Below are 26,583 nucleotides of genomic sequence, written 5' to 3'. Positions count from 1 at the left end.
TAACCAGAAGTTTACCTTCTCAGAGTACATGGATGGTGTGCTAAGAGGGTTGATGACCACCATGTTGGTTCCGGCATAGGTGTGAATGAGATTGCCTCCATAGCGTTGCCTCAGACAGTGCATCACACTGGACTCATTCAGATAGAGCAGTGAAGCCAGGTCCTCTGATCGATCGTACAAAGGAGGGTTGGCCTATTCATAGAGGAGAGAGAAAGAGATGGTAGTGATGACATTTATGATTATGATGATGATGTATTTGGTTGATTCGAATAAAACCATGGCTGTATTTATCACGAACCTTCCTTTCCTGAAGCTTCAAACTTGTAATTAAAGCTGCTCTCAATGATGTCAACAATGTCATGTTTTAAATTAACCATTGGTTAACTTCTTGTTAACTTCCTTTCCTTTAAATGTAATCAGGTAGGTCATCTTTTAGGACACTAATCTGTAGGGATGACTCAATACCACATTCTTTTGTCACAACCTTGATGTCAGTCTAATACATTTGTTTTTACATCTATGAAACTACAAAGCTGTCCTGTAAAGAAGAATATAAACCGTCCACAATTTTCTTTAGCTCATGTCATTATATTGTCCAATGAGAAAAAGGCTTTATCTTATGGGTACAGACTCTCCTCTACCATCTGTCCTCCCCTTTCCCCCTTACTAAAGTTACACTGATAGTTCCTCTGCAGATGTGCAGTGAACAGGTCACTGAACAGGGAGGCCATCATACCATCAATGCAATGACCACTGTCAAAATCTTGGCAACAGCGTGAATAACACAGTTGTTTTGCGTCGTTTAACACGCCTTCAGAGACACGGTGGAACATTTGAGTAGGAAAAGAGCTGCAGTCAGTAGCAAATGTCAACCAACTGCCCAATCTCTCATCATCTCATCTCCCACCACATCACTGATGACAGCAATCAGTGTCCTCTGTGGCCCTGCTCCAGCCAATTAGCTTCAGGCTAGCTCACATCTATTTCTTCTTAATAGTAGCAGCTGAATTATAATATTGGAACGTGTCCTTTGGCCAGATGTCCTTCTCTATTAAGGGAGCAAATATATGGAACACTTTGTCAAAACACACTATAACTTTTAACATTTCAAATCCGTGCAAAGAATTCTTAAATGCGAAATAATATAGCAGTTGTGTATAGAGATTTTTTTAAGCATTATTGATCAATAGTTCCATAATAATCAATCAGCATAATGGAAAACAGGTGATTTAACAGGTGATCCAATGGAGAGAATTGGCAATATTTTCCTCTGGGCTCGGTTTACAACTAAATCTGTAGTGTTGCAACTGGCTTTGACCAATCACAGGGCAGTTCAGAAAGAGAGAGAGAGAGTGCATGTGGAAAATGCACTTATTCCGTTCTATTTTCTATCCTTGATTGACTGGGGGATCATTTATAAATGACTGAATCAGTGTCAAAAAAGAAATTATTACACACCAATAGCTATTCTGTAATGGAAAGTAAACTTTACTGTACCTTTTCAATGTCATCTTCGTCCACGTCCAGCACTGTCCCATCATGCTCCAACTTGATTTTCACCTTGCCCTCTGGCAGGGAGCCAGCTTCTGTCTTCACCACAGTGGCTGAACAGAGAAAAGACAATGGCAGCTGTTAGTCTACTAAAGCGCTCACACTATATTTTTGTAAAATATTCACAGAGCATCTATTAAGTTATTTACACATGGAACAACCAACGGCTCCCAAAACACCTGACGTGCTGTTTGTACAGGACAGGGTACACTTTTTTTCAAGGCAGTATTTAATGAGAACTATGCAAGTGGAAGTTTTCTAAGGCTGTGTGAAGAGACCCAAAGTCTGTATGATGAAGAGGCCGTTGTGGATGAATGGGTAAAGCAAAGAATTGTCACGCAAAAAACAGCAGTAACATCTTCGGCTTAAATCAGACGTTGATATTCATATATTTATTAGAGGTAGCATGAGTGTAAATGGCAAATTTGGCTAACCACATCAGATGCAAATATCATTGTTAGCTTCATTTTTGGCTGGTTGATTCAAAGGCAAAGCGTGTTCACACTGAATAGTAATTGTTTAATTTTTCAGCTGTTCATGTTCACAAAGGCAAATTTCAAACACACTATAAATTGTAAATGTGCACAGAAATACTGCTTAGTTATTGGTCAGATATGTAAGGTGACAAAAAATCCCTTGCTGCTTGAGTAGGAGGGTCTTGAGCGACAGGTGTAGCTGACATCCTCCTGCCGCATTCAGCAGCTTCTTGCCACACTGAGGTGACAAAGCTCGGTTAAATGTGCTTGTTTACCTTTGGAAGATAAAAAGTTGGGACCTGCCAGAAACGTAGGATAAACGTGCCATTCTCAGTTGAGATGAGAACACTGAGGTTGTAGCCATATTACGCTTCTAGTAAAAAGATGCGGATAGAGCAGCTGGATCTCCAAGATGAATTACTCCAGTGTTCACTTGCAAGCAGTTTCAAGTGGACTAGAGTCCAGTTCCTTGGATCGCATATAAGGTTTCAGACTGCATTTACACAGACCCAAATGATCTGCATCAGGGGCATTAACAGTCCAGGGTTGGGTTTAACTGGACTAAACAATGCCGGTGTGAACGCACACACCCTGTGTCTACAGTCTGAGCGATCACCATAACCTTGGCCCTCTGCTCACAGATAGAAAATATTAGAATGTGATGAAGGGTTTCACCACCACTCATTTGTTGTAACACTATAAATATTTCTGTTGGAATGCTGGTTAACGTGAAAAGTTAGTCAGCAGATAAGAAGGAAATGCAGAAGAGCAAAAAAAAAACTTAAAGTAAGTAGTTCAGGTATTCTAAGGTGGGGTTACATTGCATACAGGTGACTGTGTTCTGCATGCTTCCTGTGTTGAAAAGCAGTGTACGTGTTAAAAAAATCATGCCTGCAAAAGTGGGTACAACCAAAATAATCTTCACCAGGTCACATGTAGGCTTTTGAACATTTAAGAAAAGTTTATGTCTCTCTATGTACTACTCACTCTCCCATACCAAAGTCCATTGAGATTTACTTTGCTGGTCTACCGCTGCTTCTGCTGGTATGTGTGTGTCACTTAAGGAAATCCAACTAAAGATTTTAAACACTAAAATCAGAACATAAAACAGGTGAACTGACTAATGAGGGCAGTAGTGGATCAAAAAAATCCTGTGTGCCTTGATGTAAAAAGGCAGTCTAATGACAAGATAAGTGTTTTTCTTAAGGTAGCGTAAGGAAGCTGATACCTCAGAAGTACCTAAGTACCTCATAAAACCTAAAAACCATTCCTTTAAGATCTATTGGCCAACAACTATAAAATGTAACCAACATTTCTACGACATTAAATAAGAGTTCAGCTTTTTTGGAATATTCAATTGAATTATAAAGATGGAGATACAGAGAATAGTAAACATGCTAAAAAATAAACAAATGACATCTTACCCAGAGAGAAGCCATCTTTGTGGACTAGCCAGACCTTCTCTGATCCATACCAGGCTTGCTCTGCTGCAATCTGCTCCTCTGTCTTCACCTGTTGGATATAAAGGGCAAAAACAGAAAATGACTGGACAGCAGAGATGAAGGATATTTCTGTTAAAGTTCACTTATCACTGGACCACTCATCATCACACTGGGTTTCAATGAAAATGTGCAATATTTCCAGTTTGAAACCAGTACATGCTGAAAGGTAATGAGGGAAAAGCTTGTCAAGTGTGTCAGAAACTTCAAACCAAAAAACATGTGAACTCAACAAGGTTTAGGGGTGTGTAGTGATCAGAAGGAACCAAAAATAACTGAAAGGAGAAACACATATTAGGAGCAAATGAATAAAAATAATTAGACAAATATTTTTAGAAGTAAACCAAAAGAAAAATATTTACAGTATATTAAAACGTTAATGGGAAAAAGTAAACAAGACACACTGGGCTTCACAAGCAGTGGTAAAGAGCACAACACAGCACAACACTCGACAGTGAACACTGGTGAATATGGGACAAGCTGGTCGTGAATCACACTCAGGCACAGTGCAGGCCAGACCTGGGCTTGCTGAGCTGCAGCATGAGACGCCTGAAGAAGGGCCACAGGATCCTCTTCCACTGATCCCTGGTGATTTGGCCAGCATGAGGAGGTCAGAGTTTACAGTTATAACGGGCAACACATTTTATACAGACACACAAACAGAGATCAAATGCAAAATTCTAAACTGTCTTTGCATCTGAACAGAGTGTTGTGTGTCGGACATGTCCTCACAGCACGTGTGACAAGGATATCAGTTACTGTCATAAGGAACCGATATGATCCATTACAATACTTCATTAATTACTGCTGGACGTCAAAGGTTGACATCAGCTATCATAATTAGCCACACAAACCAAACACAGATTATTTATTTATTATTTTACATGCTCCACACCACTTCAATGTGTTAGTCTCACGATCTTACAACAGACTTCAGTGAACAATAAATACACAGCAAATTCAGGTGTTTTTCCATCAGTCCAATACTTTGTGGAACAAGCATAAGCACAATGCTACTGTGTCACCAATTGCAGTTTTGTGTTGATGATACAACAAGAATTCAATATTTAACACTAAACAAAACCATCAACTGTAAATAAAGGACCTAAGTGAGGCTGGATTCCATCCAGATGACTGGCTACAGCACAGATCATTAACCCCATCTCCTCCATGTTAGCAGACAGGACATGGACCGAACCAAAACATTAAATCAGAAGATAGACCGATATGTATTTTGTGAAAGGTTTCTGTAATTTTAAGGTAGAGCATAGCACTAATGTCACTAAGACATCACTCTTACGAGATATCCGAGATATATTGGCTAAAGGTTTGTACAGTGGGAGGCAGTGACCATCTTTGTTTAGTCTGTAAAAAAATCACCAATATTCTGTAAATGCCATATTGGATTATAACATTCAAATGAAATACTATTATTTTAATTTGCTTGTGTAACACAATACTTTTACAATACTTGCCTAAAATAAAAAAAAAATCTACATCTACGGCAGACAAACCAGAATTACAATACAGGAACATTTCCTGATTGTTAGTGGTTAGAAATATTCTTTCAATGTGGTTCCTTTCATGCACAAAAAGGCCACCATCAAACAGGGTTAGAATTATAGTATGACTGAGAATAAATAACCAGTTACAGGTTTGAAAAAATGAGGAAAAGTTAGAAGGATTCAGAGTCTTATACTCCGCGACATCACACAAGAACAAATTCTAGTCAGGGGGCCCAGAGGAGGACATGGAGGCTGTTGTACCTGGAAGGAACACTGCGGCTGCGAGGCTGCAGGGACATGGACTTGGACAGAGGACGAAACATTGACTGTTGGCTCCAGCTTAGCCACAAAGCAGCCACAGAGAGACGACAGCAGCCAGCAAATACAGTGTGAGTAAAGCATGGAGAGAAGGAAAGAGAATGAGGAGGGAATGGAAGACAAGGTCAACATGAAACCAGAACATATAGAAGATCAAAACAAATAAAGAATGAAACGTGAAAATTATTTTTTTTTGACAGAAGTAATCTTGAGGTGGAGAAGAGTGACCAAATGCTAAGATATAAGTAGAAACACAGCAAGCCTTAAGCCAAGGAACAAAGCCAGAGTGTATTTCTGTACATTAAAGAGAATAATCCATCACTATCAACCAGGGAGACATTAGAAAACAATAAGATTAGTAATAAGTGGTGTGTCTCACTGGACTGTGTCAGAATTTGATCAAATCTATCTTATCAATTCACTTAACCACAGAAAAAAAGTAATGTTCGATTTTCTATTAATTAATCTGGTTTAATCATCAATACAAAAGAAAAACAGTTTTTTGATAGCCTATTCAAAGGTTCAAGTCTGTGGACATCAAAATTATGAGGAATCTATGACTATGATGATTAAAAGACATAAGCAATCATGAGGTGGAGAAGAGTGACCAAATGCTAAGATATTAGTAGAAACACAGCATGCCTTTAAGCCAAGGAACAAAGCCAGAGTGGATTTCTGTACATTAAAGAGAATAATCCATCACTATCAACCAGGAAGACATTAGAAAACAATAAGATTAGTGTTAGTGTGGTAATAAGTGGTGTGTCTCACTGGACTGTGTCAAAATTTGATCAAATCTATCTTATCAATCCACTTAACTACAGAAAGAAAAGTCATGTTTGATTTTCTATGAGTTCATTTGCTGGTTTAATTATCAATACAAAAGAAAAACTGTTTTTTTTTGATAGCCTATTCAAAGGTGCAAGACTATCGACATAAAAATGATGAGGACATTTATGACTATGATGATTAAAATAATATGAAGGTTGTAAACAGATTCAGCAGTGCATGAGTCACTTTCAGAAACCAGCTTCAGCATCAGTGTAATCGTGATTTGTTCCAAACTGAAATAGCAGAGCTTCATACAGCCCTGATTTATGACAATGACTCGCTTCCTTTCATTCTTTTAAGTGTAGAAAACACTCGGTTTTATTCTGTTGGTGGTAGATTATACCATTTTATATTGACTCCCTAATTAACTTGATAGTAAATTACTATCTTATCACAAGAAGTAGAATAATGGTGACGTCAAATTATTGTAAACCGTTGACATCAGGATCCGCATTGTGTCATATTTAGGTACATATAAGTATGCGATAAAATCCCAAACAAAGAACTGCCTAAAGAGCTCACAATTGAAGGACCAAAATAAATGAACTGGACTAAAAACATTCTTTGAGTGTGTAGGTCATTTACCACTGGAGTGATTCTCCAAAAATAAGCCATGAGACACTGTCAATAGAGTCCCAAAGCTTCAACTGGGAAACTGAGATTCAACTTGAGAGACCAGCCATACTTGGGTAAGTAGAACAGTAGTAAGTGAGAAAGAGTGAGATGAAACCCGGAGGACCTGCGGCGTTACTGAAATAAGGGTTACAGTTGGAGCCCAGACAACAGCAGAGGGGATAACATTTCACTACGTCACTACTCACAGCTGGTAGACCAACTGTTGACCCCGCCATGAGGGCAACAGACACCATGCTAATACTCTGACACAAGCTAACAAGTCAAACAACACAGGAACAATATGCACATGAATTGCAAGGAGATTTACAGGGACACCGAAGATCCTCATCAGACGCCTCTGAGCCTCCTCGGTGGGAATGAGTGGCACCTCCTACAAGTCAAAGCAGCAAGCGACACATTGAAGCAACCGCAACTGATTCAACAGACGCAAAGCACACGACTACAAGTAAACACAGAATTACAAAAAACATACAGTACACATGAGTGATGGATTCCTCTTCCAAATCTAAGACCTTGTCAATCACAACTGAAACAAACTGATGTTTGTTACGGGAAAATATGTCTGCACACACGCACACAAACACACAGACACACTGCTGTCATAAAAATGACAGTGGCAGTTTGGATTAATGTGGACACAAACGCAAAGAAACGCTGTGTTAAGGAGAAAATACACAAAGGTGCTTCAAACTGCATGCACGCACAAATATCAATAGCACGGGAGAAAACTATTTGCAACAACTTAAGCCAAGTAAGTGAAAAAAATAGACTGAGCAAGCATACATTTCACTATGATAAATCAATGTATAGTATTATTAGGTTGTTCAACGCGGGAGCAAATCTCCAATCCCAATGCAACTCATATACCTCATATAGTAAGTGAAACACTGAGGTCGACTAATAACTTAATCGCTCTCCTGCAATCAAAATGTTTTATATAGCCATATCTGACATATATAACCCTCTTGTAGAGTAATGTTACTCTTGCTGGATTCTGCTTTGAAACCACAAAAAACACTTTAGTCTATTAAATATGCAATAAACTTTGTATTGTGTACAGCGTTGTCTTTTATGTAGTTCATCCCAAGGTTAAGACAACAAAAGCAATGGAGTCATTCAAACAGGGTTTGTTCCACTGGGAGAAAATGTTTTCAGCAGATGTCATGGTGGTTGAAAACCAGAGATTGCACCAGTAATGAAGTCATCATCATCATCAGTACAGGTAATTGCCCAGTCTGGACATTATCCTGAGAGAGTCCCCAGAGAGACTGTATGTGTTATTGCAAATATCCACAGACGTCCCTCCATACATTCTCCACATATTCTCCTGCTAATCCAGATAACGTGTGAGTGAGCTCATGTGAAGTGGAAGAAGGAGAAGCAGCAGATAATCCACAGCGAGTGAATGGGTGAGTGTCCTGCCTCCTGCATGCTCAAGATGAAGCCTATGGTGACGAACTTGAGACCTTAACCTGATCTCGGTTTATATTTTTGCTTTACTGATTACTGACCTTTATCCGGCCAGCACTGGCTACACTGACTCTTTCTGGACATGAAGTCAACTTTCAACCCACACCACTTGTGGACACAAAACACACATTTTAACCAACTGACACCACCATCCTTTGTCCCCTCCACGTGTCTGGGGTCTGCAAACACACACCACGGTGCTCTTCCGTTTCAACCATGCATTTTTAAATGGCCATGCACTTTCCACATCTATGTCTCAAATATAGACCACACATGCAAAGTGAGGACATTCTTACTGTACCTCTTGTTGACAGACAGCAGGTTGTTGAATGGGAATAACTCTTGGAGAGGGTGAGAGTGGAGCGGGACTCAGACAGGCAGGGGTAGCAACTTGAGAAGGTTTGGGGACAGGGATGAAACGAGATGAAGGAGAGAGGGCGGAAGCTTTTTGGGCAACTGAGTTGGTTGGAGGAGAATTTGAAATGGTGGATTTGGATACAGGGGTGAAGCCACCAGGTGGAAACGAGGGTGTGGATTTGGAAGCTGGGGTCGAGCCAGCAACAGGTGAAAGAGGTGAGGGTCTGGAATGAGTGGATTTGGAAGAAGCTGGAGCTGAGCTCATTGAAGTCGTGCTGGTTTGATTTACAGCTGATTTGGGCCCTTGTGTAACTGGACCAGAGCTTGTGAGTTTAGGGTTAACTTCCTTTGGTTTTATTGTAGACTTGTCCTTTTGGTGCTGCTCTTTTGTTTCTGCCTGCTCAACCTTTTCTTCTTTCTTCTCATTTTTCCTCTCCAACTCTATTTTTTCCATTCGTTCCTCATTGCGTATTCGTGGACGGGGCTCTCGTGTTCTGCCTCTGACCATGAGGCTCGTCAGTCCATGTGAGATGTCGTCCTTTTCTTCTGTTTTAAAACCATCATGTTTAAAAGAGAACCCTGAATTTGTGGGGGGTTTAGACACGGCAGCTGGTGCTGCAGGTTTGGTGGCCTGCAAGGACTTGTTCGATGGCAGTGTTGGCCCCTGGGTCTCATCCTCTTCTGTAGGCAGGATCTTCCTGACAACACGACGAACCACCTTTACTACTTTCTTATGTCCATAACCTTGGTCATCTGTAGCATCCATCTGGGTGGTGCCTGGATGTTTGACATAGCTGTTGCCTGTACCATTGACCACACTTTTACCCATTATTCCATTTTGCTGTCTCTCGTCGTTCATAGCTGGCTCTGAGTTTCCAGAATCATGTGGTCTTTCAAGGCTTTTAAATTGTTCTCCTGTCTTTGGTGGTGTCTTATGTCGCTCTGGCACAACAGGTGTCCTGAGTCTAGGTGGGGAGGGACTCCTGACCCTGGCCCCCGACTCTGTACTGGGACACGGTGGAGGACTTTTTACCCGGAATAAGCCCCTGCCAGGATCAAGGGCTGGCACTGACTTGGCACGGCTGGACAGCCCGTTACTTTCTGACTACTCATAAAGAGCAAAAGGAGGAAGTATCAGTAAATGACAAAAAATAAATCAATCAAAACCAAGCTATTGAAATACAACTGAGAAAATGACTTTTTTTAAAAAAAACAAAAACCTTATCCCCAACAGACCCATTAACTAAGTCAACATAAGATACTATTATTTATTGATAAAATATTCTGTGTTGTTTGGCTTTTTCTATAAGAACCAGATGACCACTTGTTCAAAGAAAGAGAAACTATCAGGGGAAATATCTCAGAGATATTTAACCAGATATTTGGTCAAAGACTATCAAGCATACATCTGAAAGTGTAACAGACAACTTTCAATTCAGCACTACAGAAGATATTCAGACAGAATATGCACTCTTTTAGATTCACTAAATGTTCGAATTGTTAAAAACGTTGACCAGATATACACTACATATATCCAAGTAAAAACTAATGAATTATCATATTTAGGTTTACTTACACTTGGGCTTTCTGGCTTGTTCTCTTCTTTGATCTAAACGTGTTAATACCAAGAAGGAAACCAAGTCAAAATCTTGACATTTTGTGAGACTATTGCCCATCAAACAATCGTGCAAGTCTCAAAGCATGCAACGTTTCTGTGAACCAACTTTAGCGTAAAAATAATTACATCTGATCTCTTGGAAACAAACCCTGTTAAGCTTTTTCAAGAACTAATAAGTGATGCACTCATTGTGATTGAATTGCTTTGGTACTGTGTCCAACAAATGGTGCTCAGGTGGCTCAAAATCACAGCAAATGGCAATTACCACGGGTGGAAGTAAGAATTTACATTGTGTCTTTGAATCTGAACGTTTTTTTGAACGTTGCAAAGTACTGTAGTTTGCTACATTTACAGTTTGCCATAATGAAATTAAATTTGTCATAATATGCTAATGTCACAGATTTAAAAAATGATACAGTGTATCAGAACAATCTGACAGTCCACTGTGTAAAAAATATTTGGCTTTTAGTTTGTTTAGACACAAGATATCTGGTGTGATACCTACAGTATTTATAAATGTACAGAATTGATACTATAATATAACTTGCATTGTTGCTTAAAATACAGTGTTTTTACTATTGACAGTGTTTTGAACTTTCCACCATTGGTAATTAAAGTAAATATATACATGTGAGTGAAAAGCAACAAGTTCTCAGTGTGACACACACAAAGGCCACACATGTTAGGATCCCAGTGTACAAAGCTGGAAAACCATGCAGTGTTTATGAAATGTCCAAATGAGACTTCCCTTTTGTTCCCAGAAGGAAAAGCGAGATGAGAATGCCATGTTGGCTGATCTGCTGTCATGGGCAGTGATTGATGAGATGATGATGATGTGGGGGGAAACTAGGAGAAGAAGAGTGGTGAGAATACACAGGGACAGATGAATTAGGATCTTCAGATGAGCATAGAAATTTCTGCCAGGCCAAGCCACAGGCTGATGGCAAAGCAACGCATAGGATCTAGAAAAAGCAGAGGACGGACAGGAGACATGGTAAGTGTGGATTTTTGAGGAATGGAAACAAGTTGCAAAAGCAACCCAAACTCCACAAATCTAAACTTGGCAAAAAGGAAACAACAACAAAACAATTATACTGAGCTGGATCTTTCTTGTAATATGCAATAATTCAAGCCGATTTCTTCCTTTATATATCATCAATCATCCAGATAGTCGTTGAAGGATAGGGAAAATTCAGATGAATCTTTTAACGCATTCCTTTTCCCGTGGGTATCCTTTCTGGAATCTGGCACCTGACTCATCAAAGTTCATAAACAATGGTTACTAATGACCTTGCTTGAAGTGAGAGGGTTTTGTCGCTGTTCATTAAATTAGCACACTGACTAACAGGATTATTTTTGGATTAGACAGTACAGTCTTGACAGGGTCACCATTCTGTTTAAGTGCCAATATACAGAGACAAACAACCATTCACACTCACAGCTACCGCTAATTTGTAGTCTACAATTTACCTTACACACACTTGCATGTCTTTGGACAATGGGAGGAAGCTAAAGTATCAACAGAGAACCCACACACATGCAATGGCTTCAGTTAAACTGGAATGTGAACCAGAAAGCTTATTTCTAAGAGGCTACTTCACCACACCTTTTTACTAGTCTCAAATCATTTAAACTCAGAAGTTCACATCACTGAATGTGATGATAATATAGGATTACTGTTTTCAATACAAAAAAAAATCTGTAAAAACCGTAACCGGAAGGTCGCCGGTTCAAGTCCCTACCAGGTCGAAAGGACTGAGCAAGGTACCCAACCCCCATTGCTCCCCGGGCACTACTAGTGTGGCAGCCCACTGCTCCTAATTCTAGGATGGTTCAAAATGCAGAGAATAATTTCCATAAGGGGATTAATAAATATCTAAAATTAAAAATTGCCATAATAAGAAATGAAGGCCCTTTTTGCTCATGACTAGAATTACAATAAAACTGAATTTGAAAACAGTCCCGCAAACACAACAGAGGAAAAAAGATGAGGGGACAAACAGACCAAACATTAGACTCCATCTGAAATGTTGTCAACCTAACCTGCCACTACTGTTGTTGTTTTTCATATTTCACTATTTCTGTTTAACTAAAAAAACACAGACAAGTAGAAATAACAGAACCCTGACCTGGATCTTGAAGTCTGACCTGTGTCTGACCACAGATTCTGGGGATCAAAAGAGGACATCTAATCTGAAGTGGTGTGCGATAATCCCCCATATTTTCATAATTGTTCACATTTGTAACAAAGGTATAGACATAGAAAATTTGACTAATCAGTTTTGGAGTTTTTGTGGGGTCGGTGTAGTTATTGAATAGTCAAGCTGTTCTCTTTTTTGATTCCATGTGAACACACAATGTGTTGATACAGAGATTAAGTCCTCATCACATGAGCTTTCCAGGTAGTGAAGGCACAACAGGCCGAAAATAAAAAAAAACACCTCATATGAACCAAACATAAGTCTGAACTAAAAACCAGGTGCACAAGTGTGAAACTAAGCAGTTCATACACGAGCTCCCAAAAACACCACATCAAACCGACCACATTTATCTTCCACACATTTCTATTTATAGCGAGAGGAAAAGATCATTTTCACAATGGCATAAAAGCTTCTGTTATAAAATATGACTTTCAGTTGGAAGACAAATCACGCTGCCCCTACATAGCGAACACTAGTCTAAATATAGACCCACCGTCTGTGGAGCCTCAAGGCCCCACCACTGAGTAATGTTCCACAAAAGACCCTGCTCTTAATGCACAGCTTAAATTGTTCTACCTGTTTGTGAAGTTATTCCACAACTCCCGAAACCCCCAGATGTCACCAGTCAAATCAGTATGTAGCCAAAGTTGAGGAGATCCAAGAGAGCGGACAAAGACTGTTGCAGCGGAGCTGAAGAGAGGGGGAGGCCTCTTATGGGCCGGCTATTCCTGACAGTGGACAGAGAAGAGATGTGGGGACAGCTGTTGTGATATGAGCGTGTTGAGCCTGGGTAAAAATAGGAGCCTCTGCTCTGCGTCCAGCACAGGTCTGCCATCGACTCCCTAAGACACCTCCACCATCCAATCAGGAGCCACAGTGTTGAACACATGGTCCCACAGTTGCTGTCTTTTCAGCTGCCTCAGTGTGTGTGTGTGTGTGTGACACAGCTAAGGGTCTGTTAATGTAATTGTATCACACTGCTCATTTTGTGGTCCATCAGTTGGTTTATTATGTGTTAAGGTACTTAACGTGATACTGTGAGTGACACAGCAGTCAGAAAGTGGTGTTATGTTTGGGAACACTTCAGTCAATGAGCCAAAGCCCAAATTCTCTATCAAATGAGAGTATAACCAAAAAATACAGGTTTTAAAAACATACACATTTTAGAGGCATGTGAGGTGTAACTGAAGCTAACTTGCTGTGAACCATGCAATGCAAAGCCAGATCACACAAGAAGGAACAAGCAAATTCGGTGAAGGTTTCCTATGTGTAAATGACACATGCTACCTACAGTTAATGTGTCATCTGTATATTGAGTGTAAGTCATGCTAGCAGCATGATGCTTAAATGCTGATCCTGACAAGATATAATGTAAACTATGTTCACCTATGACCCCATCTAGACCTGAGTATTAACACCCATCCTGATTGAACAAATCACATGCTAACTGCTTTAAGGTCGAAACACACTCAATGCATCTTGACTGTGTCCTTTGATCCAATCACATAATCCACATTCTGGGTTGTTTTAGGATCACAATCCTGAGCAATAGTTTTACACCCACTCTGTCATTCATGTCGGTACACACATGTATCTATATACACAATCAACATACACACAAAAAATACATCGACAGCAGACACATCAATGCAGTAAAACTCATTAAAAACTTTGTTCCTGTGAACAGACGTTACATGGGTGCCAGATCTGACCACATATGATTACAGAAGACACATCCAAGATGCATTTTACTGTCCACGATGCATTTTACGTGAACATTTGTACTTAGTTTTACACCTGTGGCTTTTCCACTGTATAAATAATCCTTTAAACATCTCACCAACTGCAATGGAAATAGATACAATCATCATTCAAAAGTCCCAGGTCAAAACTGCAACCCAGACCATTGGCTAAAAAATGAAGATGCTGCTCATTGTATTAGTTTCAACAACATTTGCTTGTTCAAGAACATGTTCAGAGTAACAGTAACATACCTTTACATTTCGTCCAGTGATCATTCTGCAGCTTAGTCCTTCACAAATCCAACCTCTGCTAGAACCCGCGAACAAATCAGCAGTGTGTATCTACACTATAGTTTGAATTGTGAGCTGCATCATCTTCCTGTGTGGAACTGTTCTGTGCAACAGAAAGGAGGAAGAAGGCAGCACAGAGGAAAGCGGAAGCATGTTGACATGTTGCCGGAAAGACAACTGCAGACTGAATTAAATTTTGTCTCTGCCTTAGGAAACTCAACTGCTTTAAAAAGAAAAGTATAGCATAGTATAAATAAATAAATGGATTTATAACAAATAAAATGGAAAGATGATTTAAATTCCTAAAAGAAATACAGTGGTCTAACCCCGTCTTTAGTTTGAAATCTTCTTTTTGTCAGTGCTAACGTTGAATTGATAAAGCCGACATAAAAACGTGCAACAAAAAGGTGTGACCTGAAACTCATGAGTCATTTGTGAAGATTTTATCATTGCTTAAGGCTCTGAATCAATCAAGCCAGAGAGGAACAAAGCTGTGGAGTATGTTTGCACTGTTTTCATTCCACATGGTTAAGGGGCAACAACACAGCACTTGGTACAAGGAGCTGCACCTGGTAACAGTGTCACATCAGAAGGGTTTCACATTCCCTGTGACATCAGCCAGCGACAGCACCTTTTGAACGTGTTAAACTGAGACCAGCTGTGACATGTAAATGTCCTCAACCCAGTAAAAAAAAAAAAGTCATGTTTATTTCAGTATGCAAGGGCAACAACTTTTTTTCCAGGCAACTTTGTTTGTAAATGTTTGTAAATGCTTTGGCCTGGAATGACCTTTTAAGACAGAAAAAATATGACATCACAATCACAGTATTATAAGTAAATCAACATTGTCTAGAATGGGTTCATGACCCGGTCACAATAAGGGCCTTTCTACATGGAGTTTGCATGTTCTCTCTGTGTGTGCGTGGGTTTTCTCCCACAGTCCAAAAACATGCAGATTTAGGGATTAGGTAAATTGGACACTTGAAATTGACCTTAGGTGTGAGTGTAAGAGTGGATGGTTGTTTGTCTCTATGTGGCCATGTGATGGACCGTCTTTCACCCAATGTCAGCTGGGATTGGCACCAGCTTCCCCCTTGTTGAAATGAAATGTTGAAATGAAAAGTGGAAATCAACATCAGAGGACCACTGCCGGGATAACCCTGAACAGGGTGAAGCTGGAGACAGATTTTGCAATTGCACATTGGTACAATTGATTGTTTTTGCCACTTAACTGAATGTGAATTTTACCATAATAATGATTTGTCACAAATGTCATCAAATGTCCACCTTAGGTCAATTGTTGTGTTGTAACCATCTGTGTCCAAATATCAACTTCCTCTTGAAACAGGAGGAAGTTGAAGTTGAAGGGAACACAGGCAAATTAGCCCTGAATTATGTATGTGAAGCATGGCTGATTAAATGAATGTAATTATACAGGAGTGACTTGAGTGTTTTCTTAGACAAGCAAAGAATCAATACGAAAGCATATCAAACTCCTTGAAACCCACAGCAGACGCTTTGCCGTCACAAGGACAAACATCCCGGACTAGAAGACCCAAACCACCAAGAGATCTGATGCAGCTATATACCACCACCACCACCACCACATCTGCTGTATGACCTCAAGATGGCAGCAGAGGACTAGAAAATGCTTTACATATGTTAGGCATTCTGCAGCCACACAAAGCCTCCATTATTTCACAGAAACTGCCTTGTTATTCTGGGGAGTAAACGCCTAAGTGATGTAGGTAGAGTGCAAAGTATGCAGTGAAATAAATGGAGTATGGGAGGTGTCACATGTACAAGCAAATTCCCTATTAGCCTTATCTCCAACTTACTCAATAGCAACAGAGTGGTTGGTACACAGTGTAAATGTTGCTCTGAAGAATAAAGCCGAGAGTGGAAATGATCCGTGTTCAGTCCATCACCACAGGACTCTGCAGAAAACATGAGTCAGCAGGATACAGACACAACGCACTCACTCTGTTCCGTGTGTTCATTCAATCTAGGGAAAATAAGAAATGAAAGAACCAATTTCTTTCTTTCTTTCTTTTTTTTTGTCCAAGACTCACAAAAATGTTATTTTGTTCCAGTGAGTAGTGAGTAACCTTGCAAAAATGTCTTATGGCTGTTTTTGAGGTACATGGACATTCTTTGCTGCACACATGTGAAGGGAAATATTTTTATGACTGAGGAGTAAGGCTCCATTTCACTGGTGACGACAGGGTTCCCCATCTGTATAATAGGCAACACACAGTTATATTAATAATCAATAAGTTCACTATAATAGAAATACAAAAACAGCTTACAACATAAAACAAATAAAATCGCCTGTGTGTAGAATAAAGGAATCAGAGTTTATCTGAGAAAGAGTCAGCATCATTTATAAATAAAATTTAAACATATTGTTGTCTACAGTACAGCCTGTGTATGTTTATGAAGAAGTAACACTGGTCCTCTGCTATGCTGTCCCACCAGGTTTCTACAGCAGCTCACAGAGGACAAACCAAACGACAGACAGGCGATCATACGACAATCAAAAAAGTTGTGTTTTTTACATTGCTTCCCAAGTTTCACCACTAGATGTCACTAAATATTACACACTAAACAGCTGTCACTCAATACAGGTACTCATCTTGCAGGTATTACATTATTAATTATGAAGCTACTTTGTGGACTGTGGCGAGCAATAAGTTGCATATCAAACAAAAGAGTCTCATAGGGGAACATGAGCGTTATGGCCACCTAATAAACTATTGATACATTTATTTTGTGCCACCACACATCACAAGTTAAGTATCTAAAACACGCTATGCTCGACAACACCTGGTTTTTCAACTGTGGGCAGTAATCGAGGAAAGCCAGCAGGAAATGGTGCATGATTCATGCGCAGATAAACTTGACAGTAAAGGCTATCATGTCTGCGTGACAGGACTTCAAATGAAAACATTGTCTTTCAAAATCTTCAATATGTAACTTCACTTTCATTTTCATACATACTTAAAATTACTTCATTTCTGAACGCTTACTGCATTTCAGGCTGTGGGTGCGACTTCTCTTGGCTTCATTTATTCTCTTTTCCATTTCTATCTTTGGTTATTAAATTAGCCATTTCAAGATAAGGACAATGAAAAAACATGCCAGTCCTTATTAAAATTAAACTTTTGTTAAACACTTATTTGTTTTTTTCCAAAGATTGTAAGCCAGCGTCCACACCCCATTCCTCACTTTAATTCTGACTCAATTACAGGCAGAGGGGGGAAAGTTTGCTGTGTGCTGTAGCTTCCATTCCTACTACCAACATGATGACTAATGAGTGTTTATTTGTTTGTAGATTAACAGTTTCACAGCAGCCCACAGGCCGACAGCCTCTAATGTAACACAAATAAAATGTACATTCCTGCAGTGGCATGTGACATTCCACCAACGGGCCCAGAGGAATGGACTCTAATGTTCTCTGCTGTCAGCAGATGGTGACAATCTCAGAGCCAAATCCCCCCCACACAAACATGCATGCACACACACAATCTATCAGTGCATTCAATCATTTTCCTGCTAAAGCAGATGATTTTGTCAGGATTAATGGTGAAGGACACAGTGACCCGACGGTCATTTCTCAGCATAATACAACACCCTCGCACTCGTCTACATGAAGAAGGCCTTAATGACGTCTCCTTCACCTTGTTTGAAGTGTTTTCTTGGACGTCAGCGCGGCTCAGCGCCTTCTAACAAACACCAATTATGTTAAAGAGATAGTTTACTGACATGGTCAGAGCTGACTGCACTGTGCATGCTCCCGTGTGAAGAACAAGTCTGGGACACAGAGGCTTGTTCTCACTGATAACACAGCTGCTGGCTGAGACATGAGGAAAACCAGCCACTTTAAACCTAACAAAATCAATATTTAAGACCGAAATCTGCTGAGGCCGAGTCTTTTTCTCGACCTAAGACCATTTTTTGATTTGTGTCACTTTGAAAACTACTCACTCCCTGCACTTAAAGGAATACTTCACTGATTTGAATTTAGCTTTGTATAACTAGAATAGTTTTTCCATCATGTCATCATGGCACACAATGAGTTGTTGATCCACTCCTACTTCCACCAGTAAGTAGTGTTTGAAATGCTTTGGTCAGATATATAGATAGATAGATATATAAATTTACCAAAAAAAAAGGCAACAGAAGACCCCACAAGCTAAAAAAACTGATGTTCTCTACAGACAGACACTCTTGCAGGAGAGAGATAGTTTACAAAGTGGTTGTCAAACAGTGAGATAAAGCAGCAAACATATTCTTTAGAAAAATAATTTTTTTCCTCGTGTCCCCGCTGGCAGTCATGTTTTTACTGATAGCATACCTGCGAGCCTTAAGCTGGTTATCAGTGCAAGAAGCGTGTGTAGTACAGTCAGAGCTGACCTGATCTACGGCTTTATCGGGACAATTCAATGAAACACAGGCTTGCGACACCATTATGAAGATAAATTACAGCTAATTACATCATGAATACCTGAGACCACACAGCATTTTAAAGCTCTGCCACATGCACAGCTGCCGAGTCAAAGCAGAGCTCAAACCTGACAGTCCTACTGGGAGGGAGCGTTGAGATGTTTTGCACGTGTGGTCACCACACCCAGTAGTTAGTGATCAAACAAACAGCTCCAACCGTGGCCAAATCTACAGTGTAGTTGTTTTTTACATGACAAGCAAGAGAGATTCACAGAGTAAATAATAATGGAATGTAAAGATAATTCTTTTTTTTTTTTCTTTTAAGGTATGCTTTTTTTTGATGCTTTAGGCTTTTTTGACTTAACTAGACTAAACACGTCCCAGGCTTAACTCTGATCGCTGTCAGATAAAGCGCATGCAGGCCCCTGCTTAGCAGCTGCCGGATTAGAAGAGGAGTCGCCTCGGTTTGTTGGATATGAAGTGATGATAATAAAAATGAAATACATCATTAAACATTTGGCACAGCTGATGTTCTCGAGCTTCATTCATTAACATAACGGACACAACAAAAATCATAGAGCTGCAGTCTGTATTAGTACACAGTATTAATAAACCTACAGATATCGCACAACTGAAACGGAGAAATCACTAAATAAAAGGGAGGCAGATGTGGGTCAAACAGAGTGTGCGATGTCTTTGTCTGGACACATGTAATATCAACTGAAAAATAACTTAGATAAGCACATACACACAAGCGCACATGACCTCTCTAAATCCGTTAACACTTCGAACATACAGAGCACACAAACACACACAATCACAGAGATCGAGAACTGCACAAAGCTGCTTAACAGACGTGTCAGGGCAGCATCACTAAAACTCACATTTCACATGTAGAGATAAAGGCATTTGAAGCAATCAGCGAGAATATAAAAAACAGCAGAGAGACATGGTTTACCATTATCAACAAAGGCCCACAAGGAAATGATATACAGCAACATATCAACACAAAGCTTGAGTCACTCCATGTCTAATACAAGTAGCTCATTACAGTATATCCATAAAAGCAAATGTTCATGTTGTTGTCATGACGACTTTTACTTCATTTGAGGATTGGGGGATTGGAGGATTAAAATCTCATAAAGAAATGAAACATGTCTTTGTAGACTGAATAGGTATACAATAGTTCCACACAGAAACAACGAACATTTATGAGGTTCACTTGTTACTTTCCAGGCATGATTAGACTAGCTGCAGTAATCCCTGAGGTGTGTGTGTGTGTGTGTGTGGAGATAGCAGTCATAATGTCAGGTCAGGGACCACCTCAAAAACTCTCACTGGCAATCAGATCTGGACGCAGGTCATCGACTTCAAACCACGACTGTCTGACATGAGAGTGGCTGAAAGAATGTGTGTTTGCATCGACTGCATCGGTGATAACAGCCAATACACGTCAGCAGTCAGAGTGCACTTTCTGAACACTCACACAATTTCATGATAGATTTTAAAAAGTATTTCTCCTGTCCTAGCTTAAAAGTCTGTTCAAGTGATCCAGTGGTTGATAACAAACAAATATCACTCAGCTGACTTAAATGCCACTGATGTTTGTTACCTCTCTCTTTTAAGATGTCATTCAATCCTGTTCATGATACCCTTTGATCGGAGTCTGGGAGAGTTTTTGTCGTGGCTGAAAAAGAGCCAGGGTGATGTCATTTTGATCCAACAATGGATCCTTTTGAGTTGTGTAATCAGATGTGCACACCAATAAGCCTCACAATTTAAACCAATGACTGGTATTTATGTTGTGGCTTATCTGTGCATGTCTGTCACCTGTTTTGCAAGAGTTCATCATGAAGCATTTTGAAACTTAAAGTCGTGTGTTCGTGTGAGTCTTCCTGCAGATCTTCAGCCACAGCTGCCAAATCAGTCAAGCCCTAGTTTTTATTTAGTTACACAAACACAGCACTAACTTGCTGGTGTAGAAACGTCTAAGCTGCAGACGTTGCTATCCACAGGTCTTTCTAGTGCAAACAGGACCATGGCTTCAATTGTACTCGCAGTCAAACATGCAGGACAGCTGTGGACAAAATGGACGTTGATTTGATCTTATTATTCATTTTCAGTCCATTTGGCAGAGTGGAAGTACAAATGAGACCGACAATAATGCCATTCACTCTGCAATGATTTAATGTGTCCATGATAAAACGCATTGGACAATGTGAAACTTATTTAGAGTCCAAGAGAAAGGAAATATGTGAGAGTCAAGAGTGTCCAAACGTCCATAATGCATTTTGGGCCAATCCATCTAATATATTAGTATTGGATGGGTTTATTTTTTGTCCTAAATCTCAGTGAAAAAGCAACAAAGAGGCATAGAGTGCAGTCCAAAGCCCACTACTACTGTCACAACAAATGTCATACGAGGAGGACATACTGTGAAGTGGTCTCAACAGCGTAAACTGCCATGTGACCTTTAAATGATGTGATTGTGAAGTAAGTGTTGATCCATTATGGTTAAGCATTTCATGACTTGCCAGTGACTGAACATTTAATATAATATTACACTTTGACTCACTCTGGGTGTCATTATGCGAGGTACTTCAAGTCATTCGAGTTCTCCGTTAAATGTTCCAGTGCCACCATGGCTGCCCACACTTATGACCACACCCACACACAGCAATGACAGGAGGACACTGTAGTCAACAAAGAGCTGGGTGCACAGTCTGCTCTGGCTGACAAAAGCCCCCAGGGCTTAGGTCAGTTGAGGGATAGTAGATAAAATACTGAGCCATTCACTGGCCTCTTTGCTCAGATGGAAACTGAACAACTGATTTGCTAAATGGCAGTGGACATGCTGAAGTATGGCCTTGAAATAGAGTGTGTACTGTGCACCCTAAAAAAGCAAAATTACAATCAAGCCAAGCTTAACCAGTTTGCAACATCAGATTAATTCCTGTGAGAAGCAAAAAAAAAAAAATCAAAAAAGAAATCGACCTTTGTCCTGTCCATCATCTCTCAGTGTCTTTCCACCAATATCACCTTACCAGGATAACAGACGTCTCATTTACTAAGAGTCTGGCACGGGGCAGCAAATATGCAATCATAATGACGTGATGGAAATTGTTCAGGTTTTATTTTACAGTGGTCCGCCCAGAAGACGTTTATTTTGAAAATCTAATCTGCCCAATTTTGTACCGGGATCAAATTCATGTCATTGTGTCAAGATTGAGCAGATAACGATTCCAGCACTCAAACCAGCATTTTTGCATGGAAAACGGTGAATTTAAATAGAAACTGACTGATGGTTAAAAGTTAAAATAATACATGAACGCCACCACAAAAACACCACCTCTTCTTTCATTTCATTGAAGGTACTACTGTGGTAATTAAGGGCAGATGTTAGTATATGTTTTATTATGATGACCGGTAAAATCACACACTATCAAACGTTAGTTGGACCTAAACAGTTTATTTGAATTCCGAGGACCGCACATCCAAGTGCAACAGGCACATTCACAGTCGGCAAAGCTCTGCACACTTGACTGGGTTTACAAACACAGAGCTCCTTATGTCAAACATGATCCAAATCAGAATGAGACTCATTACTGGTTACATTATAAGAATGACGACTTGCCACTGACCAACCCTTCCTTCTTAAGTGGAGACTGAATGTACATGCTCCTCCATTGCAATTCTGCAATTTCCTCCTCAACTCAGCTCCGGGCGTAAACAGTGAGAACATCCTTCCTATAGCTCAAGCGGGAGGACCGCAAATGGGAGTTCCTGTAGCCTCTATCCGGCTTGGCTTTGCCAGTGCGGTGGTCACACTGAAGTGGTTTGGCATGTTCTGGACACAGGAAATGTCAACACTAGACAACATAAAGACGGTCATGATTATTATATATCCACAAAATGGAAAGCCCATTTAATTTTTACCCAAGGAAACGCTTTGTCAATGGTCAGAAGCTCTCCTGCCTTTAATCAGCAGCCTTACATGTGAGGAACTGCACACACTGACACCACCACTGATCTACTGGCTGCTCTATCCTACCATTTTCATTTGTGATGTTTTCAGAGCCTGTAATTATTGTAGATGAAAGCGTAATTGCCTGTATCCCAGAGGAATTCCATAAACTTAAGGAAGGCCACTCATATCAATGCCATATGACACTGGTCTGAGCAAACCTAGCACTAATATTATATCTATGTGTGGAAAGGCAGGGTTTTACAACAAGGGTTTAAGCAGGCCCTCAATGCAATGCCATTATGACAACTTCCTAAAAAGACAAATAAGTAAATAAGACAAGAGAACAAACAGCACTCCGTTGCCATGGAAACCACCAGGTTCTTCTGTTTAGGCAGAATGAGCTCTAACCGTGCTGCTGTGTCATTGTGCTCATTGTGGAGAGAGCGAGAAGGGATGGAGACTGCTGACAGAGCCATTTTCGGCACAGTGAGGCAAAAAAATCTGTGGCATTGGACCAAGGCAGAGACACTGCACTATTGGCCCCTGTACCTCAGCATGGCATTTTCTGGAAGGTGGACACACCCTACGCAAAACTGGACAAATGAGCACTAAGAAAAATATGACCTTTGACCGTTTGAGGGTGAATAAATGCACCCCCATCCAAAGGCGTTTATTAGGTGAGGTAGGCAATGGCAGCAAAGGACAGGACGTTAGCATAAAGACAGGCATTTAGTCTACATTCCAGGATCGGCTCCTACTATCCTCCCTCACAACTAATTAATCCATGTGTGTGGAAGGTGTGAGAATGTGCTTGCAGTAAGAAGGACAGCTCTGCTTTACTTAATGAAACATCTGATGGGAGAAAGCTGATCTGGCTACTTGACAGTGGGCGGCTACATAAGAGCAAATCAGCAGTGGACACCAAGTAAAGAGGATTAAATGCCTATCAGTGCAGGGTTAACCTTCTTATTAAGTACATCAGAAGCAGCATGATCACATAATCCAGCCATGACAGCATTATGGGTGACTAACATGTTTTAGAAGATTAGACCATGAGACATCCATTAATCTGCACAACAAAGAAAGACAACAACACCAATATCAGTTTTTGCTGTCGTCTCGTGGTGACAGCAGGTTGAGGAAGATTGTCCAAGTCTTCCTGTTCAGTTCTAAATCATCTTGGGGAAATCCTGAGGCATTTGCAAACCAGATATATTAACCAAGCAACCACCACATTACAACTAACTAGACCAGAAAACCTCCAATTGAAAATACCCAAGAAGCATCTCATCAGATTCGTTTTTTTACGTCAAGGCTAATGAAGGCAACAGAGAGGTAGATGAGCTTCTGTCTTCTGGTTGTACGTGTGTATTTTCATTGAGCTAGTAGTTGTGTTGAGTATACAGCGGCAGCACAGAAGCAGGTGGGGACAAGAATAACATATCCATCAAACTGCTTCACAGTAGCATTCACAGACGCATTCCCTTCTGCACTTTCTATGGTGAAGACCTGAAGTGGTTTATGCAGCAAAGCAACCGATACACTGAGGGAGTTGTATTGATTGATGTTTGATATTTTTAGACATCTGCTCTGAGTTTCAGCCACAGTTCTGTCTATGATTACTTGAGAACTTGGCACATCAGAGTGTGTGTGTGTGTGTGTGTGTCACCAGTGGTGTGGTGGAAGTGTCACTCATATTTTACAACTCGTCCAGCAGCATTCCCATCTCCTGTCTCGTCCAGACGTGACTGCTCTCTGAACTCTCACATAGCAAAAGAAAACAGGAAACACCGAGGAATGAACAGAGCCTTTCAGCACTTGTTCATCTCAGCCGCAGTGCACCAGCATTAAAATCAGCACTGCTCATTTACAATGCAAACACACACTAAACCTATGCCCTGACAAGACACACCCATCGATGTTGTAATTGTGCTCTGTAGCAAACCTGACGATTAGACACGAGACACTGTGAAGTTCAGTCAAAGGCAATTGTTTCTGATTTATGCATTTTTTTTGGTTTGGTTAGTTTTTCTCTTGAAGAATGTGGTTACATAAATAAGTGTAGCATTCAGAGATGGCTGTTTTAGCTCAAAGCCCAGGGGACTCGAATAAAAACAAAAAAAGTCCAGATGTTATTTTATTAAAACCACTAAGGAATTATAGCACAACACAACAGAGCCTGAGCAGCAGATGAACACAGTGCATCCTCCACAAACACTCAAGTTCAGTAGAACGACTATGGTACTGAGGCTGTTTTCTCATCCTCACCGTCAAGACTGTGTTTTCTGATGACAGGTATTAGCTCCCACATGTGCCCATGAATTCATGTGTAGTTCAACTAATTTGTTTTATCCTCTCCACTGAAGCAAACAATTAGCATTGTGTCTTTGTTTTCATAATTTTAAATGAAGAGCATGTCCACACATGAAAGCAGCGCTGACATGGCTCATATTTGTTGTGACATGATGTATTTCTGAGCATATCTAAGTCATGTGATACTAACGATCTAATCACCCCCACAAGATTTGCATCGGCCGAGAACAGACTGCAAATCTTCTTTCTTCTTCTTCTCCACACACTTAACTTTGAGCAGGAAAGCTGAGAGATTTGCAGTGGTGGAAAACCATTTGTCATTGTGTTTGATTTCTTTCCTGAGGTGAGTAAGTTGAGTCAGTGACACTGGGTGAACTCAGTTGTGCCCAGGTTGTGGTTGCCTCGTAGTGATAAACATTGACAGGAGTGCGTCACCCAAGCGCCCACTTAAAACCCGCCTTTAAAAGGGTATTCTGCGAGTCAAATCCGAACACATGTACTGTATACTGCAGGTTTTGTGCCCTTTTATCAGGAGCTCATGTGATGCATATTGCCTCTGACACACACACACATTCATTCTGAATTTCCCATACAGTCACAACAGCAGACTGGAGACTGCAGTACGAGAAAAAAAAACATAGGTTTTTAAAGCAAAATACAGCAAACAAAAGTGAAATTGCAAATTTTTTGAGTTTAGAAAAGGATAAAAAAAATATATAATAGTGATTCACTATCATCCTTGCATTTACTGTGTCCTTTTGGCCACTGGAATTAGTTTTTTAGTGAGAAATGTCAAAAATGACAGAGCATTAAGGAACAACTTCCTTCTGTAACCAAAACAATGACGAGAATAGCGTTCACCTGATATTTATCGTGTTTTCCACATAGGGGTGCTTATTATCACAGAACACAACACAACACTGGCCTTGAGGAAAAGACCCAGTGTCCTTACAGCATCATGTTTCTGCTCACCAAACAGGAAATGCTAGCGACACCATAGTTGTTTGTTGCCTCTCTAAGTCTGCTGTCGACTCCTTTACATCAGCAATTACATACATATCAACTCCGCCTCCACCACTTCGAGCTGCTCCTGCTCAAGTAACTTGAGCTGCAGCCAAAGTGTGTGGTGTATATTTTATGTTCAAGATCACTGTTATTATTCCCTCCGAGCTTGGGGATCTAATAGAAATCCCAGCATTTACGCAGGCCAAGTGAGCCACTCGTCACTCAGACATGGAAGGAAGAGCCAGGTGGAAGTAATGAAGTGACAGTCAGTGATGCTAAGTACAGAACTTCTCACATTTTGACTGATAAAACAGTACAAAAATGTGGCACATAAAGAGTGTCAAATCATTCTGCTCA

At 40.3% G+C, this 26,583-nt stretch overlaps 3 protein-coding genes across 7 annotated transcripts in view; all 3 read right to left on the bottom strand.

Annotated features, from left to right (window-relative positions):
- The window catches only part of LOC122773623 (unconventional myosin-XVIIIa-like), a 76,540-nt gene extending 72,429 nt beyond the window's left edge, over positions 1-4,111 (bottom strand). For all 5 annotated transcript variants that reach the window (XM_044032421.1, XM_044032423.1, XM_044032422.1 and 2 more), the window contains exons 1-4: positions 4,046-4,111; positions 3,452-3,539; positions 1,498-1,604; positions 16-192 (exon numbers count right to left, since the gene is read on the bottom strand). In XM_044032421.1, coding sequence (XP_043888356.1) covers positions 16-123 — 108 coding nt within the window. In that variant the 5' untranslated portion in view covers positions 124-192; positions 1,498-1,604; positions 3,452-3,539; positions 4,046-4,111. The remainder of the gene's footprint in view (positions 1-15; positions 193-1,497; positions 1,605-3,451; positions 3,540-4,045) is intronic.
- Positions 4,112-4,117: 6 nt separating this feature from the next.
- On the bottom strand, positions 4,118-9,580 carry LOC122773625 (flocculation protein FLO11-like). Its single transcript, XM_044032426.1, has 3 exons — positions 8,588-9,580; positions 7,124-7,186; positions 4,118-5,370 (listed from the first exon to the last, which is right to left on the bottom strand). The coding sequence occupies exons 1-3, from the start codon at positions 9,500-9,502 to the stop codon at positions 5,212-5,214; spliced, it is 1,137 nt and encodes a 378-aa protein (XP_043888361.1). The 5' UTR covers positions 9,503-9,580; the 3' UTR covers positions 4,118-5,211.
- Positions 9,581-10,082: 502 nt separating this feature from the next.
- Positions 10,083-26,583, bottom strand: part of LOC122773624 (unconventional myosin-XVIIIa-like) — a 35,122-nt gene continuing 18,621 nt past the window's right edge. Inside the window, exon 3 of the mRNA XM_044032425.1 lies at positions 10,083-11,223. Within this exon, the coding sequence (XP_043888360.1) occupies positions 11,065-11,223 (159 nt within the window). The 3' untranslated portion in view covers positions 10,083-11,064. The remainder of the gene's footprint in view (positions 11,224-26,583) is intronic.

Source organism: Solea senegalensis, linkage group LG8, assembly GCF_019176455.1.
Source record: "Solea senegalensis isolate Sse05_10M linkage group LG8, IFAPA_SoseM_1, whole genome shotgun sequence".
Taxonomy (NCBI): domain Eukaryota; kingdom Metazoa; phylum Chordata; class Actinopteri; order Pleuronectiformes; family Soleidae; genus Solea; species Solea senegalensis.
The sequence above is the reverse complement of the archived record's forward strand: the minus strand, read 5'-3'. Positions and strand labels throughout refer to the sequence as shown.

Bases quoted from the DNA above. Each gene is read 5' to 3' on its own strand.
- LOC122773625 (XM_044032426.1), bottom strand. From the start codon at position 9,502: ATGAACGACGAGAGACAGCAAAATGGAATAATGGGTAAAAGTGTGGTC. The intron at 7,187-8,587 runs GTACAGTAAGAA...TTTGACTTGTAG, and splicing joins CTGCTGTCTGTCAACAAGAG to GAGGTGCCACTCATTCCCAC. The intron at 5,371-7,123 runs GTAAATCTCCTT...TTTGTGGCTAAG, and splicing joins TGAGGATCTTCGGTGTCCCT to CTGGAGCCAACAGTCAATGT.